The sequence below is a fragment of the Thalassophryne amazonica genome, chromosome 3, assembly GCF_902500255.1.
Source record: "Thalassophryne amazonica chromosome 3, fThaAma1.1, whole genome shotgun sequence".
In the NCBI taxonomy this organism is placed as follows: Eukaryota; Metazoa; Chordata; class Actinopteri; order Batrachoidiformes; family Batrachoididae; genus Thalassophryne; species Thalassophryne amazonica.
In genome coordinates, this window is record NC_047105.1 from 59,980,021 (window position 1) to 60,002,188 (window position 22,168).

The 22,168-nt window shown below is 43.4% G+C and overlaps 1 protein-coding gene and 1 pseudogene across 1 annotated transcript; one reads left to right on the forward strand and one right to left on the reverse strand.

The window, feature by feature from the left end:
* Positions 1-1,681: 1,681 nt before the first annotated feature.
* tspo (translocator protein) lies at positions 1,682-5,973 on the reverse strand. The gene is made up of 4 exons (XM_034166443.1): positions 5,736-5,973; positions 2,343-2,521; positions 2,124-2,262; positions 1,682-2,020 (listed from the first exon to the last, which is right to left on the reverse strand). The coding sequence occupies exons 2-4, from the start codon at positions 2,513-2,515 to the stop codon at positions 1,847-1,849; spliced, it is 486 nt and encodes a 161-aa protein (XP_034022334.1). The 5' UTR covers positions 2,516-2,521; positions 5,736-5,973; the 3' UTR covers positions 1,682-1,846.
* Positions 5,974-11,424: 5,451 nt separating this feature from the next.
* The window catches only part of LOC117507768, a 30,165-nt pseudogene continuing 19,421 nt past the window's right edge, over positions 11,425-22,168 (forward strand).

Here is a 22,168-nt window from a genome sequence, read left to right on the forward strand (position 1 = left end):
GATTTTTCCAGAAAAAATTTGACTTTCGATTTTTTCCCCTACTTTTTTTTTTTTTAAGAAAACATTTAGTACAAATGACTGAGATAACTCAAAACAAGTTTTGCTTTTATTTTTATCAAAAACAGGCCATACTGCTTTTGTTATATGTGAGATGCGCTCAGTACATGTAGTAGGGGCAGGTGCGGCATCTGGTGTTCGAGAGATGAAACTTCAATTAATGGGTCAGCTCCATTTCGTTAAGTTTTACCCCATTTCATTATTATCAGTCCCCATTTCGTCCAAAATAGCAAAATAAATAAATAAATAATAAAAGCACTTAATTGAATCATATTTAGAGTCAGTCTGCTCCATTTCACTACATTTAACCCCCATTTCATTATAATCAGTCCCCATTTCGCTCATTTGCTTAAAATAACTAAATAAGAGTAATTAATTGAATCACATTTGGACTCAGTCTGCTCTATTTCATTACGATTTACCCCCGTTTCGTTATCAGTTCCCATTTCGCTTAAAAATAATTAAAAGTAATTAATTTAATCATATTTGGAGTCAGTCTGGGTCAAGCTTCCCATTTTGTTATTTTTTTACCCCCCTTTCACCCCATTTGGGCAAATGATTCCATCAGAGTAAGTTGCTTTTTAGCGGGAGTTTGTGCTCTTGTTACCCTCGTAAAGTGTGGCATTTCTCCCACGCAGCTGGATGCCTCTGTTTTACAGTAGATGCTGGAATAAGTTTATTGTGCTGCTGCATTTTGTTGCAGTGGGCTTTAGACAAACTTTGCAGTGTGCAATCACTATGTCGCAGCAATCCCAAACTCACTCTCCATTAACGGTTAGCCATGTTTGTTATTGTGTGAAGGAAACGGGATGGGGAGGGGGGAGCTACAGAAGGTCCTGGGGTCAAAAAAGTGCGCTGCAGCAAGAGGAGAACAAAATTCAAATTTTTAATTTTTTAAATCGTCCGCAACAAAACACTCAAATTAATCGATAAAATGATATATCGGCCAGGCTTATCTGTTCCCGTTTTGTGAGACTAAGTGCACAGCTCCAAACGCTCAAGTTGGATAGAGTCCGGTCAGAAATAATAATTTCAAACCGAATTGCCATTTTATATCAAATGACACCTCTTTACAAACGTACAGAAAACAAACTACAACTGACCTAAACTGTGTTTTTTTTTTCTCTCCCAAAATGAGATGTCCTCAGCGCAGCCGGCTGCAAAAGCTCAGGTCAGAGGGAGTTACATTTGTGCCATTAATATCTAAAATCAAATGCATTTGACAAAAACTACAGATTGTGTTTATTTCTATTTATGTCCAGAGATCAAGGGTCCAATGACCAATTTCACATTTATTTAAGACTCAATAAAATGTTATTGACATAGAAAACTTGTAAAGCCTACTTTTAGTACACAGAAAATTCACAAGCGGTATTGATAAGGGAACTGATCAAGAATCGGATCAATAAGGGGAATCGATAATGTAATGGCATCGATATTGATAAAATCTTATCAATACCCATCCCTAGTCTGGTGTTATGAGAGACATAGATTAACAACTCTGCTGGAGGAATTGGCAATTTAAGATGAACTTGTTTTTTTAAATGCACCTTCCTTTGACGAGACACTATTGTCATACTGGACCTCGGCTATATTGAAATGGTTAAAAACAAAGAAACTGTTGGACTTAGCAATTCAACTTTAATAAGGCATCATTCAAATCCTGTATGTTTTATTCAAAGTCTGAAAAACAAGATTTTATTTTAATTTGTACTACAATCAGCAGCACCTACACACACCTACTGCAGCACCTTATTTATGGTTTGTTCAAAGGCCATAAAGCTGTCTCCTACTCATCTTTCTTCTCAGGATTGTCTCTCCATATGCAGTAGTTAAGGGAGGTGGCGAGGCACAGCCAGCAGAAATAAGGTGCCAAGAGCAGTGTGGCAGTGCGGTTGATAGGATACCATGACCACATGGTGGCGCCGACGGTAGCAGTTAGCATCACAATCTCTATGAGTGCCTAAGATGGGCAAAGAGATGGGGATTATTGGACACAGAAGTAGAATATCACCTTGTTTTACAACTCTTGTCATCTAACCAAAATAATCTGCTTTTTGGGTTACCAATTTGAGCTTGTGTGCCCCAAAGAAAATCGGTGTCCAGGCCCAGTTCAGACCAAGCTGTAGCCCATAAAGGCCCAGTGGTACCAAAGCATCTTCAGTGAAACCTCCAAGCTCTTTCCACACCAAGTAGGAGCCATACCTGTGCGATACATTTAAAAGTTGGATAAGAAATATGCATCACTCAAACTGAACTGGCAAGGCCATTACAAAAGTGCTTACCCCATGCTTGTGTACAGGCAGGTCCACACTACAGGGAATGCTCCATTTGGTGGCCGCCATGATGGTTTCTGAAGAGTTGGGTACCAGGTCTTCACCTCCTTCCGTGTGATGTAGCCACCGTAGAATCCTCCCAGGTGTGGCAGAGCCGTGAATCCAAGCATATGAAGCCACATGTCGTCCTGGCATACAAAGATGGTTTACTCTGATGTACAATGTTGAATTTCTAACACATACTTCAGTGAGGGACTCATCTCAAGCAAACATGGCTTCAGGAACAAAAGGGTAATACTGCAGTAGATTATTATTATTATATTTCTTCTGTTTTTCTTGTTGATTAATGCTCGCAAATTATACAGTATTTTTTGTCTTTCTGATGCCTGATTCTGTTTTTTCTCTCTGTTTAAGGTGCAGCTCCATCCAGAGATGGGAGTTGTGTTTGTGTTGGCGATCCTCCTGTCCTGTGCACCAACAGCAATTCTTGTATATTCGTCCGTGAACTGTTCTGTGAATTATTTCTGTAATTTATGTTTGTAGCATGGCCCAAGCAGAGGGTCACCCCTTTGAGTCTGGTCTGCTTGAGGTTTCTTCCTCAGAGGGAGTTTTTCCTTACCACTGTTGCTCTGGGGGTTGGTAAGGTTAGACCTTACCTGTGTGAAGCGCCTTGAGGCAACTCTGTTGTGATTTGGCGCTATATAAAGGAAATAAATTGAAATTGAATTATGTTGATAAATACAGTAAGTTAGGGTTGCAAAAGGCCAGTGCTTCTAAACCGAGTCCTCACAGATCTTGAGCATTGTTCATTTTGTTTCTGTTGTTCTCTCGATCAACCGGCTCCAGAAGTACAGTTATCTCGCTTTGAATATGTCAGACCAGAATTAGTTTCCTTCATACGCATTTTCATATGGAATATCATTATTGTACAAAGTTTCAAGTCATTAACTTAAAGGATTCATTAAACACCAAATTTTAATTACTGAACCTGTTGGACCAGAATTATGTTCCTTCATGGACATTTTCATACAGAGGTCTACCACTGCTTAAAGTTTTACTAAAATCCACCATATGGTTTAGGGAGAGTTGTGCTAGATGTCTGCCAAGGCGCAATAAACCCATCAACCATATTAACCCCAACAAATACTATAACCATTTGATCTACAACCCTATGAACTATGCATTGAAGGCTGGGCAATTAACTGAAAAAGTATTAAAAAAACAGGTCTCAAAGACTTACTCATACTAATGTTAGGTAATGGTGAATACGTCAGGGCTTTCATAAGTGTTTGACCTCTACTCTACAGATTTTGACACTTGTCAACATAAAAAGTTGGACCTGCAAAGATAGTGATGTCACCGAACACCCAAACCTAGTTGCCTCATGACTCCATAAGCTCCTCCCAGGAAGTCTTGATTCCAAAACCCGAAGACCCACAGGCACGAAGGTCAATGCTGAGATAAGTGGAATGCAAACCCAACCACTCCAATTCCTCACTCAACATATTCAAATCAAATCAATTTTATTTATATAGCGCCAAATCACAACAAACAGTTGCCCCAAGGTGCTATTAAATGCTACAATCAGGGCACCCACTGATTCTGCAAAGATCACAGCCTGGTTTGAGAAGTCAAGGCTGGGTTGGGGGGCTTGGGTGAGTGGTTAAGTCATGCAGTGTGCGGTGTCTCTCCCTGTCTCTGACCCTGCGTTTCCTGTCTCTCCCCATTCATAAAGATGGAAATGCCCCACCCCAAAAAAACCAAAGTCAAGGACAGTAAACATTTGCTTTTTAGGATTTAAAATTAATTGTTGCAGTTAGTGTAAGAAACACACGTCTAAATGTCCGCAGTGTTACAGCTACAGCAAAATTAAGAAGTGGCCACTGCCACAGTACGTCACGGACGTAACCTGTCTCGTGACACAGCACCAATCAGATGCTGCCATTTCTTCTGTGCCAATAAGTGACTCTGCTACATAAATCATTCTGCCCATTCTGTCTGTTACTGACTTCTTACCCATGTAAAGTTTGAGAACAGAGAATAGGTTCCATTTTTTTAACATTCATTCATAAATCCATTTTCAGATGTGACACACACTGGCACACTATACTTATTGACACAGTACTGTGGCAGTGGAGTAACTGGATTGGGATTGCTTACAGTCTACGTCTGATGTAATGCGGAATATGATTGGCTCTGTGTCAGTGGACAAATGGAGCTCCTATTGACACAGTACTGTGGCAATAGCCACTTCCTTAAACAAATTAGAAATTGCAATAGTATAGTTTCCCCAACTGGACATAAGGTCAGAAGAAGTGTGTGTGTGTGTGTGTGTGCGTGTAGCAGTCACACTTTCATGTACCCACAATAACAAATGTGAACTGTAATTCCTTTTATTATATTGTGTGGGATTTTTCCAACTTCTGATTGGCCCATTCGCCACTTTCTGAGCTGTACACATGCCGAGTTGACTGCTGGTGGAGCCGAGCAGACCGGGTGTGCGAAACGAGTACAACTCACATGCAGCGTAGCGCCAGGTAATCGAGCGATGCCTATCGATAACGACCAATCAGATAATGCAATGCAACGCCTACTTTGGCTGTCAGTTTGTTGACAAGATGGCAGAAGACAGGTTTGCGTCCGTTAGCAACGCTGACTTAAAACTAATTTTACACGAAAAAGATGCGAAGAACACCCGCAGAAATACACAGTCAGCAGCCAACCTGTTTCGCAAGTACGTCACTGAAAAGGGACATGCGCCCAACTTTGAAACTTATGACAGATGGATGCTTGACGGAGTACTCAGTCGATTTTACGCTGACGCTAGACAGGCGAATGGCGAACTTTATAAGAAAACAAGCCTAATGCCTCTTCGTCACGGACTTAACAGGCATCTCCAGTCGATCGATGGGATGTCAGTTGGTGCAGTATGACAGTAAGGATGGGGTTCACCAGGTCCGCATAATCACGGGTACACCAAAATCAAAACTCTATAATTGTATATCAACAAGCTTGAATTTGAATCTGATTAAGTTGCACCAAGATCCTCCAAGTAATGCCCACTTCAGAGTTTTCTGCCCATAAATATTTGCACAAAACTGATTAGATTATCACCAAATTTGAACTGCACATCCCAAAGGAGAACAGTTCAAATCTGGGCATGTGGGTGTTACTGTCACCACGACCGCCCGATCAACCACAGTCATCGATATTTGGTTGACACAAATGATCAACTTTCCATCTTTAAAATTTGAAAGCATAACTGCCAATATTCAGTTTCCACAAATGTGGCAGCGTTGATATGTCCGCAAAACAGTTTTTATTTCTAAAAATCTGTCAAAGTCATCAGGAGATACTCAAAGGTTTTCTTATTTCCACATATTATTTGCTGCTAACACTTACCTTTAACGGAGTTCCTTCAAACTGCGATATTAAAAGTTTCGCTGTTTGTCAAAACTGTGATATGAAGCGTTTAGAAAGGACAGGGTTTTCTTATCAGCGTGGGGCGGCTAAACGTTTTACGACTACTCCCAAGAACACACACACACTCAAAAATTATACAACGCCGACTAGTTTTCAAGTCCAAAAGTCTGCACACAGCCTGCTTTATCCCTTCTTACAAAACGAGTGTAACGTGACCGGAAAAGCAGAAACGAAGAGTCGACGTTGCCAGATTTTGTTTAAACAAGCACTCGTGCCTGTGAAAACCAGCCCACAAAAAGCCCAGTATAAACAACTTTCTAAAAGCATTCTATTTTACCATTATGTAAATTAGATTAATTCATCCATCATTATATAGAACCAAACAGTAATACAATGATCACAACAAGTAATAATAAACAAAGGAATCTACCAGGAATAAGCCATACAATGGTACGAATATTTCATGAGGTGAAAGCTGGTACAAAACATTCAACGAGGTGAATGGTATATTTTTTGTGTTAGAAGAATTAGCACGAGCAATTAGCGCATTGAAATAGTCTGTCAGCAAAATAATAATAATAATAATGAGAATTTTCATGATTTTCCTTTATAAATCATTGGTTGTCTGGATCAGAAATTTCAGTCAAATATATCATATAGCAGATGAACACACTGATATCTAAGACATGAAATGAAGTTTCTAGTATTTACAGAAAGTGTGCAATAATTATTGAAACAAAATTAGGCAGGTGCATACATTTAGGCACCCTTGTCATGTTATTGATTTCAATACTTTTAGCACTAATTATTGGAACACAAAACTGGTTTGGTAAACTCACTGACCTGCTTAAACAGGTGAATCCAATCATGAGAAAGGGTATTTAAGGTGGCCATTTGCAAATGTCCCCTCTTTGCATCTCTTCTAATGAATGGCAAAATGGGAGCCTCTAAACAACTCTCAAATGACCTGAAAACAAAGATTGTTCAACATAATGATTTAGGGGAAGGACACAAAAAGCTATCTCAGAGATTTCAGCTGTCATTTTCCACTATAAGGAACATAGTGAGATAATGGAAGACCACAGGCACAGTACTAGTTAAGTCCCGAAGTGGCAGGCCAAGAAAAATCTCAAATAAGCTGAAGCGAAGCATGGTGAGAACAGTCATATTCAACCCACAGACCTGCTCCAAAGACCTACAACATGATTTTGCTGCAGATACTGTTTCTGTGCATTGTTCAACTATACAGCGCACTTTGCACAAAGATGATGCTGTATGTATGATGCTGTAATGCAGAGGGAGCCTTTTCTGCGTGCAAGCCACAAACAGAGTTGCTTGAGGTATGCTAAAGCACATTTAGACAAGCCAGCTTCATTTTGGAATAAGGTGATGTGGACTGATGAAACTAAAACAGAGTTATTTGGACATAACAAGAGACAGTATGCATGGCTGAAAAAGAACACAGCATTCTAAGAAAAACACTTGCTACCTACAATAAAATTTGGAGGTGGTTCCATCATGCTGTGGGGCTGTGTGGCCAGTGCAGGTACTGGCAATATTGTTAAAGTTGAGGGTCATGTGGATTCCAGTCAATATCAGCAGATTCTTGAGAACAGTGCTCATGAATCAGTGACAAAGCTCAAGTTGCACTGGGGCTGGATCTTTCAACAAGACAACGACCCTAAACACTGCTCAAAATCTACTAAGTCATGAAGAGGAACAAGTACAATGTTCTGGAATGGCCATCTCAGTCCCCAGACCTGAATATTATTGAAAATCTGTGGTGTGATTTTAAGCGGGCTGTCCATGCTCGGAAACCAACAAACCTGCGATGTTTTGTATAGAAGAATGGTCCAAAATACCTTCAACCAGAATCCAGACTTTCATTGGAAGCTATAGGAAGCATTTAGAGGCTGTTATATCTGCAAAAGGAGGATCTACTAAATATTCATGTATTTTTTTCTGTTGGGTGCCCAAATTTATGCACCTGCCTAATTTTGTTTAAATAATTATTGCACACTTTCTGTAAATCCTATAAACTTCATTTCACTTCTCAGATATTACTGTGTTCATCTGTTATATGATATATTTAACTGAAATTGCTTATCCAAACAACCAATGATTTATAAAGGAAAATCATGGAAATCATCAGGGGTGCCCAAACTTTTACATACAACTTTAAATGGTCCATTAAGACAAATAACCACACACTAAGCCCGAAAATGTAGGATGCTTTTCCATCTTTCGTATTTGGAAAAACCAACATTTCTCAACATTGCACCCAATGAGTCAAAATTTCACACATTCTTGAGAAATGCTGGTTTCTCAGAATGCAGAAAATGAAGAACCACATCCTACTTTTTCTGGGTCAGACTCAAAACATCTCATCCCCTTTTATATTTATTTGTAATAAAATGGTCAGAAAAGACTGGCACACACTGCTAATCTGTGTGGCTCACGTGCCTCAGGGTCCCATCTATGGCACAAAATTGTCACTCAAGGTGACCACGATGCTGCCTGATCATAAATTTATTAAATGTATTTTTATCTTATTTTAATATTTATTCATCTTATTTTAATTTAATATAATCAAGTTTGAGAATTTCGGTAGGGGGCACAAAAATATATTTGGACAGGCATTGCTCCCACTATGCCCCCTGCAACACGGAACAGTGTGTTGTGTTTTTACATTTTGCATTTTATGTTGATGTTGAATGTCCAAATAAATCAAACCAAATCAAAAAAAATGTGTGTACAAGGTTTCACCTTGATATTCAATGTATTTTTCCAAGTACTGCATACAGAACATTCCAAGATGTCCTCTGGTCACAATTGACACTGAAATGCAACCAATGTCAAACTTGTCCAAGTTCTTAGTGAGATGACCTTATGTAAGAATTTTCACCTTTATATACAAAGTCTTTGTCAAGATATCACATACACATCATCCACTCAGACTCAGATGTTCTGTGGAGTTTGCAAATTGTAACTGTATACGGTCCATACCAGAACTGCACTCCTGCACAAGACACCCGGAAGTGTGCAAAGTCATGGTCCAGAAGCAGATGGAATGTTCAAATTTCCAAACATGTTATGTATTTCACAAAAATGAACCACTAACCCATATCCAAATCATAACCCTAACCCATGTAAGATATTTGCAAGGTTGCTAGGCTGCTGAGATATTAGTTCTGGACACTGGTGGGCACAGCTAACCAAAAAGTTAGCTTTGATAACCGCAAAGCCGTGCTAGCTAGGTTAAGCCATTTTGTGTTATGCATCATGTAACAATCTTACATCCGCTTACTGAAAAGTTAACTTTTATAACGCTAAACCGCTAAAATTTTAGTGGAAGTTACAGCTTACTGCTAACTTTTAGTATTGACTCGGCACACTGTCAGCTACTGATAAGCCAGTGTCTAGTTTAAGCACCGCAGAGGCTTCTGAGTAAAATCAAAGGCAATCACAAACCCAAAACAAACAATGAGCCAGAGCTTTTCTCTTTATTCATTTACTTTTAACATACAACACAGACAGTGGCACAACACATCAAATGCAAAACACTTTTCAGTCATAGTTTCATTCATAAACAAAACTAATTCTGGACAGTTTATCAACATTAATGGCAACTCTGTCATTTTTACAAAGTGAAAATATCACACATATCTTTTAAAGTAATGCACGAATTCTGAAGGTTTGAGCGTTAACCAACACACAAAGGCATTATGGGAAATGAGTCCCCTCTCATCACATCCTCCACCCCCGTTGAAATGCATAGAACACTGCCATCTACTGGATGGGAATGTGAATAGTGACCAATGATGTGCTGAATCAGACTTCATAAACCGAATTTTCAGTTTTGCAAATGCCTTTTTTTAATCCAAAAAAAGGAGACATATTTACAAATACACATTTATTTGTAAAAACCATCACACAAGTTCCAAATCAGAAATTTGTGTTTGTGGATCGCACAACACCTGTACAAATCAAGAACGACGCCACGTGGAAGCAGCCCAGTGCCGAGACGATGTAGCTCAACGCCAGAACATCGCGAGAGACACAAAGGATGAAGCTAATCGGACGCCAAAAATTAAACATGTTTACATTTTTTGTGTGTGTTGTGTTCGATGCAGAAATTAAGTGGTTTCAGCGCAAGTCAGAGCAACGCGACGGCACACAACATGACTGGAAGCCACACCCTCACAATACAACGTTACCCGACGCCAATTTATGATTCCTGCTGTGTTCCATTGTTCCCGAACTATAAATCACGCAGGATTGTTTTTATACTGTGTACACAATGCAGTAAAAACTATAGGCTCAAAAAGAGCACAGAAAAAAATGCTGCTGCAGCTACTCGGTCTTAAATTCTCTCACAACTGTGTTTAAATAAAGTCCATAAAAGTCCTGCTCACAGACTGACTGCCAGAGACAGGACATGTCCACATCCAGTAAAAAGTCCGGACATCTCCAGTCCACTCACGGACGATTCGTTCATGCGCGCACATGTGACCAGTTACAAGAAAACAAAATACTGTCTGGCTGTGGGCAGTTCCTCGCTCTCCTCTCTCATAAAGTGGCTAAGGATACGTACATCCGTATCTTCTGCGGGACTGCTAAAGGTACGGACCGAGGAGAATTACGGCCATAGGATAAACTATAAAAGAAACAAATAAACACTACAGGATCATAAATAAGTGTTAAGATGAACAATAAAATACAGATAACAATAAATATTATAAACAAATTGCAAGTTTTGAGCAACTACTAAATATTTGCATTTTAATGATTTTTTTGAAAGATAGCTCTACGGGCAGTCTGTACCTTTAGTCAGTACATTGAAGATACGGACAATGGGGAAATGTACGGATGTGCTCTGCCGTACCTTTAGCTGCATGTGGTATGTCATCGGGGAATACCCTCCGTATCTTTAGAACGGTATCTGTAGATACGGGTCCGTACCCGTAGCCATAACCTTAAATATAGGACAAAAAAGGACATAAGTCCTGCTCACAGACTGATTGCCAGAGACAGGACATGTCCATATCAAGTATAACTCCAGACATCTCCACATTTACTCATGGACAGTTCGTTTGCATGCTCACACGTGCATGCAGCTCACGGTCAAAGGAAGAAAGATAAACTATAACAGAACTCAGAGCGTAGACCTGCAGCTCAGCACAAGAACAAATATAAACTAGAAGAGAAGTCAGAGTGCACAGTCTGGCTGCGCACCTGATCCAGACATTCCTGCGTTGTCATGACGCCACATGAAGCAACTTGAAGTGGGCCCGGTGTGAAAGGAGCTTTAGACACACAGGTGAATCCACATCAAGTGTTATTTATTTTTTTTAAGGGGGTGGCCAACAACACTGACACAAGTGAACCTCACCACTTCAGTTGAGTGACTCAAAGTAACCCGAGTCCATAAAATGAGCAAAGTTTACCACTACTAGTCAGGAATGCAACATTAAAGTGGGGCCCCCACGTGACTTGGGGGCACTGGACGTCAGCCAAGGCGAGCCCGTGCGTTAATCCACCCGTGGTTTGAGGTAATCACGTTCCTCACGCTGAGTTGTATGGCGTAACAGTCTTTCTGTAAAAGCCCAAAAATCGGAGGGGAAAAATGCTTAAACAAACGTTAGACAATTAGCCGTTTTGAGAGCTGCTGAGCGGCGGCTGCTCTCGCTCCTCCTCGGATGATCCTCCAGCGTCTCTTACCTTCTTGCCGCCGCGGAGCCTCGTTGTCTGGCGGTGAACTCTCACCCTGCTGCTGGCTGGGGAAATGTCATCCAGGCACAGAGAGGCCCGTGCTGCAGTCAGGAGGAAAAATAACATTTTACTCCTCGCTGTGTGTGTGAGCGCCTCACTGCCGCTATCAGCCGCAGTCCCGCCGCTCGTGAGGCGCTCATAGAGGAATCCGTGCCAGACATGTGAGTAGAAAAGCGTGTGTGTGTGTGTTCACATTATAGCCTCAAAGCGGCGGCAGCGAATCGAGCCTTGTGTTTAGTGTTTGACGGTGTTGTGTTGTTTTTTGTTTCGGTGATCGGTTGTAAAAAGCACAGATGTGAGGGAAGCCCGTGTGTCCTGTAGCTTAGCTGTTAGCTTGTTCGCACTGATTTTCACAGTGTGGAGTTCAGCCTGCTAAAACCAGCCCGTCAGCTGTGGAGGCCCAGGTTAGAACAGGTACAACAGCATCCCAAAATATGTCTGAGTCTGAGCAGAAATCACACGCGAGCGCAACAAGAGCAATATTGCTGCTGTGTTTAAGGCCACAGATGTGTGCATGCTGATCTTTATGGTCTTTTTCTTTGTGGTTGTTGATCTAATGTAGGGCTGCAAAAATAAAGACTCCAATCATTGTAGGTTAATCCGTTTTTTTTTTAAATAAAGAGGTTTTATTATAGAGCTCAGCAAAATTGTGTAGCTCAAAACGGGTATGTTTCTATCTAAAACTTTACCAGCAAGGGGATGAATCCTTAAAAACAATTTTTTTTAATGTTGCTGAAACAGTGCTTCTGTTCTATTGCTTTAAATGGAAAGGAACTGCTTGCCTCGCCCCCTTTGCCTTCATTGTGCTGCATTCACATGTTGGCTGTAAAGGCACCTTGACACTTGCACAAACTTTGTTTTGATTGCATGCCAGTGAGTAAACTCGTTGTAAACTGTTGTGAACTGCGTGTGAACTGTGCACGCCTGCAAGCCAGTGTGCAAGGAAAACTGAAATGTTCAAAACTGCTGACACGCATTCAGTTTGTGAACTAGTCGTGAACATCACCCAACCCATTCGAAAAGACTGCGCAGATCTTCTGAACAATTATGACCAGATGTTGCCATAATAAACATCATTTATAATTTATTTAAATGGTAAATGGACTGCATTTATATAGCGCTTTTCCATCTGCATCAGATGCTCAAAGCACTTTACACATCATTGCCTCACATTCACCCCAATGGATGAGATTTATTGTCACTGTCATTACACGAGTGCAACAACAACAAGATTACGTCCACACTCCAATTACCACAGACAAGATACAGCAATTAATCTACAATTATTACTTGTTTACCGTAATAATGGCACACATTAGAATTAAAGACAACACATATACATTTGACATTGTTTATGTGCACTAAACTTTGAAATAGTCCGTTTTCCAAATTGAGGCGACGTGAGTGTGGGGGGGGGGGGCAACATGTAGTCGCACTGCCACCAGCTTGGGGGGGTGGAGAAGAGATGTGACTGCCCTCGCCACAGTTCCAAGCTGAAGTCAGGCTGCTGCCATGCAAGGTACTTACTATACACCAGGAGCAACTAGGGGATTAAGGACCTTGCCCAAGGGCCCTTAGTGATTTTCCGGTCAGGCTGGGATTTGAACCAATGATCCTCTGGTCTCAAGCCCAACGCTTAACCTTTAGACTATTACCTCTCCAAACTAATGAGAAATAATGAAAATGCAACTGTTTTACCAATTCATCCATTACAGTGTGTGTATATATACATAATTTCCTTTGAGACAGTTCCAAATGCATTCTTCACCACACAATATGCACGAGGCAAGCTGGAGCTGCAGATAATTTCTCGGTGTTTCCGGGAGCGATGAGAGATGATTTCATCAGCCAAGTTCTGAGAGTAAATGCCTCCATCCGGTATGAAATAATTATTTTATATAACGTAGTGTCAAACGGGAGAAAGGGCGGCCAGTGTCCAGGGGGACAATGTAGGTCGCATTGGCGTGATGAATTGCCTAGCAGTGCGGGGATCAAATTTGTGCAAGTGTAAAGGTACCTTAAAGGTGTTGTGACACTATGACAGAATGAATAAACTGATTAGTAATGGATTGAAATAATTTGTCCAGTGACAAAATGTCGCTTAACCCGTCAGTCTCCAGTGGATTTGATCTGATGGACAGATAATGTCACATTTCCACTGGCAACACAAACAGCCGCATCCAGCAGAGCGATTTTCCCAGTTTCAAGATGTATATGTGTGCTGGGAGAGCCGTATTTGAGCGGGATTCGCAGAGGTCTGAACACAAATGTGCCTAGAATCCGCCTAGGTCGGAGATCATGAAGTCATACTTCCTCACTTTGTTTGTGCATGTCCAGAACCACACATATGTAATTATTCTGTGTTTCCCTTCAGTTAAGTCTGATCTTGGCTAAATGAACAGCCGTGCTGCATGTTGTTATGTTGGGAGCTATCCTCTCTCCTCTGTTGCTGAATTCATACCCTGCACCAGAGGTTTAGCCAATCAGAAGCCCAGTCTGAAGCATTGGACAACCACAGGATATGAACGCATTAGTATAGTAGAAGTAACAAATAAATATAAGACAAAAGGATAAACAAATGTGCAACCACTGGGAAAGCTCTCCATCTGCTGTCCGCTCAAAGTTTTGAGCATGCACATAACTTTCCGATGGACTCGCCGGATATCAACTAACAAAGAATGCATTAACGAATGAGGAAGGACTTGTACAGAACAAAAACGGACCCGAATGGATGGGACCATTTCATATAAGTCACTTATACATTCCCTAACTTCGTCATTGTGTGACAGACACTTAAATGGTAAATCTGGAATCTATTGTTTTCAGCAAAAGAATGATGGAAAATTACACCAATGCTGGCTGTGAGAGCAGTGCACTACACACTGCAACAAGACATGCTATGAAAAGATAAAACATTTCAACTTTTACCACCTGCTGCAGCGACAAGGACAAACTGGATGTTGTTGTTACCTTTAATTTATGTAGTTAAAGGCAGATTATCGGTCAAAATATGTGACATAACATTTTTTTCAGCATGTAAACCAATCAATATCTAGTTCTAGACTACAAGATAAAACTCTTGCCCACTGTGACTAATATCACAGGTGTGTGACTAAACGAGATATTGGCGAATGATCCAAAGTGGCTGTGACATTTATGGGGTAACTGAGCACAGATTAATAAATTGACAGGTCCAAAATACAGAATTCAAAACCACTTAGAACTAGGGATGGGTATCAAAAAAGGTTCCTGTTAAGAATTGATAAAAAATGATTCGATCCACTGACATCAATAGCCTTTTTGCTTAACTATTTGTTGGGAAAGTGTAGGAACACGGACCCACAACAGGGGGCGCAAATGAACGGACAATGGAGTAAGTCAAAATAACAACGCTTTACTGTTGTGAATGTGCACAACGAATACAACCAATTACAGAAATGGACAACAGTCAATTCACAAAAGTGTCGTGTGGGCAGGCTCGAAGATAGGAGACGCCTCTCCAAGGTAAGACCGGAACCACACGGCTTCCTCCGCCACAGGACCCCGGGAATACTGGAGCCGCCAAGTCCCGAACTCCCAGGTGGCCACTGCCTCCGCGTGTCGGACCTGGTACTGCTGGCGAGGAACAAAGAACAGTTAGATGGGGGCGCGTTTGCACCCAGAACTCCGAACAGCAGGAAAGGTACCTCCACCTCTCGTTGGAACAGTAATCCAATAAACTAGCTCAGTCCAAAAATATGTACTCTGTTTGCTTCGATATGTTACCTCTCCGGTAGAAACGATATCTCGGCGATGAGGTGGAGATGCCGTCCTGCTGATATACCCCACTGATGATTGCCGTCAGCTGTCTCAGGTGATGGGTGACAGCTGTTACCGAGGCTGCTCCTGTGAGGCGGCGGCGCCCTCTGGTGCCTGGAGCCCGCACTCCAGGCAGGGCTCCCTCTGGTGGTGGTGGGCCAGCAGTACCTCCTCTTCAGCGGCCCACACAACAGGACCCCCCCCTCAACGGGCGCCTCCTGGCGCCCGACCGGGCTTGTCCGGGTGGCGACGGTAGAAGTCGGCCAGGAGGGCTGGATCCAGGATGAAGCTCTTCTTCACCCAGGAGCGTTCTTCGGGACCATACCCCTCCCAGTCCACCAGATATTGAAAGCCCCGGCCCATCCGTCGGACGTCCAACAACCGGCGCACTGTCCAAGCCGGCTCGCCATCGATGATCCGGGCAGGAGGTGGTGCCGGACCGGGTGTACAGAGGGGCGAGGTGTGATGGGGCTTGAGCTTCGACACATGAAAAACTGGATGGATCCGCAGTGAGGCTGGAAGCTGAAGCCTCACTGCGGCGGGATTGATGACCTTGAGGATTTTAAACGGTCCTATGTACCTGTCCTGCAGTTTTGGGGAGGCCACTTGTAGCGGGATGTCCTTTGTGGACAACCACACTTCCTGCCCGGGGCGATACGTAGGGGCCGGGGTCCGCCGCCGGTCTGCATGGGTCTTCGCCCTCATCCGGGCCTTCAACAAAGCAGAACGGGCGGCACGCCACACCCGACGGCACTTCCGCAGGTGGGCCTGGACCGAGGGCACACCGACCTCTCCCTCAACCACCGGGAACAATGGGGGCTGATACCCCAAACACACCTCAAAGGGGGAGAGGCCGGTGGCTGATGACACTTGACTGTTGTGGGCGTACTCGATCCAGGCCAGATGAGTACTCCAGGCCGCCGGGTGCGCGGCTGTCACACAACGCAGTGTTTGCTCCATTTCTTGATTGGCCCGCTCTGCTTGCCCGTTGGTCTGGGGGTGATACCCGGACGAGAGACTGACCGTAACCCCCAGTTCCCGGCAAAAGCTCCTCCAGACATGCGAGGAGAACTGGGGACCGCGATCGGAGACGATGTCTGATGGTATCCCATGCAGGCGGACGACATGGTGGACCAGGAGGTCCGCTGTCTCCTGGGCCGTTGGGAGCTTCGGGAGGGCCACGAAGTGGGCCGCCTTGGAGAATCGGTCCACTATCGTGAGGATCACGGTGTTTCCCTGGGACGGCGGGAGGCCCGTGACAAAATCCAGGCCGATGTGGGACCAGGGGCGATGAGGCACGGGCAGCGGCTGTAGCAGTCCCGGAGCCTTGCGATGGTCGGCCTTGCCCCTGGCGCAGGTGGTACAGGCCTGGATATAGTCCCGGACGTCGGCCTCCAGGGACGCCCACCAGAAGCGCTGCCGGACAACTGCCACGGTTCTTCGCACCCCTGGATGACAGGAGAGCTTAGAGCCGTGACAGAAGTCCAGGACTGCAGCCCTTGCCTCTGGTGGGACGTACAGTCTGTTCTTTGGTCCAGTCCCGGGGTCCGGGCTTCGTGCCAGGGCCTCCCGGACGGTTCTCTCTACGTCCCAGGTGAGGGTGGCCACGATAGTGGACTCCGGGATGATGGGTTCCGGTGGATCCGACAACTCCGCTTTGACCTCGTCTTCGTGTACCCGGGACAAGGCATCCGATTTCTGGTTCTTGGTCCCGGGCCGGTAGGTGATGCGGAAGTCAAAACGGCCGAAGAACAGTGACCAGCGGGCTTGCCTGGGATTCAGCCGCTTGGCGGTCCTGATATATTCCAGGTTCCGGTGGTCAGTGAAAACTGTAAATGGCACGGACGTTCCCTCCAACAGGTGTCTCCACTCTTCAAGAGCCTCTTTCACCGCAAGGAGTTCTCGGTTGCCGACGTCATAGTTCTGTTCAGCCGGGGTCAACCTGCGGGAAAAATAGGCACACGGATGAAGGACCTTATCGGTCTTCCCGCTCTGGGACAGCACAGCTCCTATCCCTGAGTCCGAGGCGTCCACTTCAACCACTAACTGGCGACTAGGATCGGGCTGCACCAGAACGGGTGCAGACGAGAAGCGCCGTTTCAACTCCTTGAACGCGGCCTCGCAACGATCCGACCAGGTGAAGGGGACTTTTGGTGAGGTCAGGGCTGTCAGGGGGCTAACAACCTGACTGTAGCCCTTAATGAACCTCCTGTAGAAATTCGCAAAGCCGAGGAACTGTTGCAGCTTCCTACGGCTTGTGGGTTGGGGCCAGTCTCTCACCGCTGCAACCTTGGCCGGATCAGGAGCGACGGAGTTGGGGGAGATGATGAACCCCAGGAAGGACAAAGATGTGCGGTGAAACTCACACTTCTCGCCCTTAACAAACAGCCGGTTCTCCAATAACCGCTGCAGGACCTGACGTACATGTCGGACATGGGTCTCAGGATCCGGAGAAAAGATGAGTATGTCGTCTAAATATACGAAGACGAATCGGTGCAGGAAGTCCCGCAAGACATCATTAACCAATGCTTGGAACGTCGCGGGAGCATTTGTAAGACCGAACGGCATGACCAGGTACTCAAAATGACCTAACGGGGTGTTAAATGCCGTCTTCCACTCGTCTCCCTTCCGGATCCGAACCAGGTGATACGCATTCCTAAGATCAAGCTTGGTGAATATCTTGGCTCCATGCAGGGGCGTGAACACCGAATCCAACAAGGGTAAGGGGTATCGGTTACGAACCGTGATTTCGTTCAGCCCCCTGTAATCGATGCATGGACGTAATCCGCCATCCTTTTTCCCCACAAAAAAGAAACCCGCACCCATCGGGGAGGTGGAATTCCGGATCAACCTGGCAGCCAAAGAGTCCCGGATGTAGGTCTCCATTGATTTGCGTTCAGGTCGTGAGAGGTTGTACAGCCTGCTGGACGGGAACTCAACGCCTGGAACCAAATCAATGGCACAATCATACGGGCGGTGCGGGGGAAGGGTGAGTGCCAGATCCTTGCTGAACACCTCCGCAAGGTCATGGTACTGCACCGGCACCGTCCCTAGATTGGGCGGGGCTCTGACCTCCTCCCTGGCCTGGGAACCGGGAGGAACCGAGGAACCTAAACATACCCGATGGCAGGTCTCGCTCCACTGAACCACTACCCCGGACGGCCAATCGATCCGGGGATTGTGTTTTAACATCCAGGGAAAACCTAAAATCACACGGGAGGTGGCCGGAGTCACAAAAAATACTTCCAACAGAAACTTCTTTCAGGCCTATTCTTCTAAATTCTGAGAGCTTTTTTCTCTGGAATATTTATTGCAATACATGAGGACATCCCTAATCACCAAAACAATGTCCTAAATAAGGTCTTGCTGACTCCTGGATGAACCTGTCCCAGAGATCTGGGATCCAGTGACCATGTACAGATTTTATTTATTTTTATTTATGTCCAGAAATCAAGGATCCAGTGACCAATTTCAAATTTATTTACTTTAAGACTGAATAAAATGTTGTTGACATAGAAAACGTTTTTCTACTTTTTGTACTTTATGACATAATAAGTATTGCGTAATTATAATTTATTACAATTGAGGCACTAACACTAAGGGACTCCAGGTTTTCAGTCTTTCAAGGTCCCCATATTCAGCATGCATTTGGCATAGTTCTGGACTCAGTGGTGGCTGTGTTAACTGGTGTTATGGCGTTAACATTTACATTATTTCAACTTGCCTTTTTATTTCCCCCAAACTATTAAACTAACATTTGTATAAAACCCTCTGTGGCTGTATGAGATCCATCTGCTGCATGTGAGTATAGGCAACATGTCACTGCGGACAGGACAGGCAGGGATGGTGACCAAGCGGCCCCGGTTCAGCGCCACTCTCCATGTAATGTGCCGTTGCATCCAGAATGGCATCAGGCGTAAAACTTGTGCGAAATCATCATGCAGATCCACCTTGGATCGCCTGTGGCGATCTTGAGTGGGGGAAAAAAGGGTGAAGCTCAAGGGACTTATTTTATTGCAGACAACAGTGTACGGAAAAGAGTGGCTTTATTTGCCTCCACCTCCAACGCAATTATTTCACTTACCACTGTTGTGAAAATCTTCTATTTTTATTAACGGCGGCATGTCATTGTGTAGATTTCTGTCAGTTTAGAATGATTCTGGTTCACAAACATACACGTGTTATGAATCTTGCGGTAAGTTTTCACATGCATTTATTTTGTGCAGAGAGTAAGAAAATTTCTGTGCACATATTCATGAATGAAGCCCACCAAGTAGTCAAACACAGCACATTTGGTCTTAGACAAAACATGGAGAAGCACATGTGCAAACTTTGAAGTTCACGTTGTATTCAGCGGAAACTGACAACTCAGTATTTCCTACTTGGATCTAGGAAAAACACATTCTCATATACTCTGCTCTAAACTAAGTCAACTAACTCGGTGTAGTTGAACATTTTAATGATGGCAACAAATGATGAGCATCGTGATCAGGTTTATTTAATCCATTTGGTCAGTGCATTATTTAATTTAATTATTTATTTACTTTAATTATATCAAAATAAGTTAATTAAATTATTGAGAAATTATTTTGCTCTTAATATACTGTGCCTTTAGTTAAAACAGTGTGTTTTTATATTTTCTTGGACAAGTGGGCCTTCATCATTTGTGCATATGCATGGTCTGAGGAAGTTTGAAATTTATCTATAGAGTATGAACAACTTTAGGTTTAGATAAGGACACATTGATGAATCCCAGATTTGTGTGTAAAACGTGTACATATGTTTAAGCACAGATTTGTGTGTGCACACTGTTTGGGAATGGGGCTCAGTATGTACTTTAGTATCAAACATTGGTTTCGCACATGCTGTCTAACTGTTACTGTGCTACATACTAGAAGTAAATGAGAGACTAGTAGGGACACAATTCAGACATACTACACCGCTGCCATTTTACCTGCTCTTTGATGTTTACAGTTGCCACATACAGTGGGGTAAAAAAGTATTTAGTCAGACCCTGATTGTGCAAGTTCTCCTACTTAGAAAGGTGAGAGAGGTCTGTAATTTTCATCATAGGTACACTTGAGAGACAAACTAAGAAAAAAAAAATCCAGGAAATTACATTGCAGGATTTTTAAATAATTTATTTGTAAATTATGGTGGAAAATAAGTATTTGGTCACTCACAAACAAGCAAGATTTCTGGCTCTCACAGACCTGTAACTTCTTTATGAAGCTCTTCGGTCCTCCACCTGTTACCTGTATTAATGGCATCTGTTGGAACTCGTTATCTGTATAAAAGACACCTATCCACAGCCTCAAACAGTCAGACTCCAAACTCAACCATGGCCAATACCAAAGAGCTGTTGAAGGACACCAGGAAGAAAATTGTAGATGTGCACCAGGCTGGGAAGAGTGAATCTACAATAGTCAAGCAGGTTGGTGTGAATAAATCAACTGTGGGAGCAATTGTAAGAAAATGTAAGACATACAAGACCATTGATAATCGTCGATCTGGGGCTCCACTCAAGATCTCATCCCATGGGGTCAAAATGATCATGAGAACGGTGAACAAAAATCCCAGAACTACACGGAGGGACCTGATGAATGACCTGCAGAGAGCCCGGACCAAAGTATCAAAGGCTACACACTACGCAGAGAAGGACTCAAATCCTGCAGTGCCAGGCATGTCCCCCTGTTTAAGCCAGTACATGTCCAGGCCCGTCTGAAGTTTGCCAGAGAGCATGTGGATGATCCAGAAGAGGATTGGAGAATATCATGTGGTCAGATGAAACCAAAATAGAACTCTTGGGTAAAAAACTCAACTCGTTGTGTTTGGAGGAAGAAGAATGCTGAGTTGCATCCCAAGAACACCATACCTATGTGAAGCATGGGGGTGGAAACATCATGCTTTGGAGCTGTCTTTCTGCAAAGGGGACAGGGCGACTGATCTGTGTTAAGGTAACAATGAACGGGGCCATGTATCATGAGATTTTAAGCCAAAACCTTCTTCCTTCAGTGAGAGCATTGAAGATGCAACATAGCTGGGTCTTCCAGCATGACAGTGATCCCAAACACACCACTTGGGCAATGGAGTGGCTCCGTAAGAAGCATTTCAAGGTCCTTGAGTGGCCAAGCCAGTCTCCAGATGTCAACCCCATAGAAAATTTGTTGAGGGAGTTGAAAGTCTGTGTTGCTCAGTGACAGCCCCAAAACATCACTGCTCTAGAGGAGATCTGCATGGAGGAATGGGCCAAAATACCAGCTACAGTGTGTGCAAACCTGGTGAAGACTTACAGGAAACGTTTGACCTCTGTCATTGCTAACAAAGATTATGTTACAAAGTATTGAGTTGAACTTTTGTTATTGACCAAATACTTATTTTCCACCATAATTTACAAATAAATTCTTTAAAAAATCCTACAATGTGATTTCCTGGATTCTTTTCTCATTTTGTCTCTCATAGTTGAAGTGTACCTACGTTGAAAATTACAGACCTCTGTCATCTGTCTAAGTAGGAGAACTTGCACAATCAGGGACTGACTAAATACTTTTTTACCCCACTGTATACGCACACCCACATATGATGTTAAAATTTCTATTTTGCCACAGTCGACTTCAGGATGTTTCACTATTTTCATGTATGTCCACTATCTTCTTGGGAAGTTATTTGGTTATCAGGCTGTAGCTACATCATGGGATGGCATAGTGTAGTCTGTTGGCACACTATGGAGGTCACAGATCATCCAGGTTACTTCTGAATGCATACTGTCTCTACCCCCACCAGCAAATACTTTTAACAGCAATAAAATTAGCTGTAATTATGCAGTATACCAAGAAAAAAAA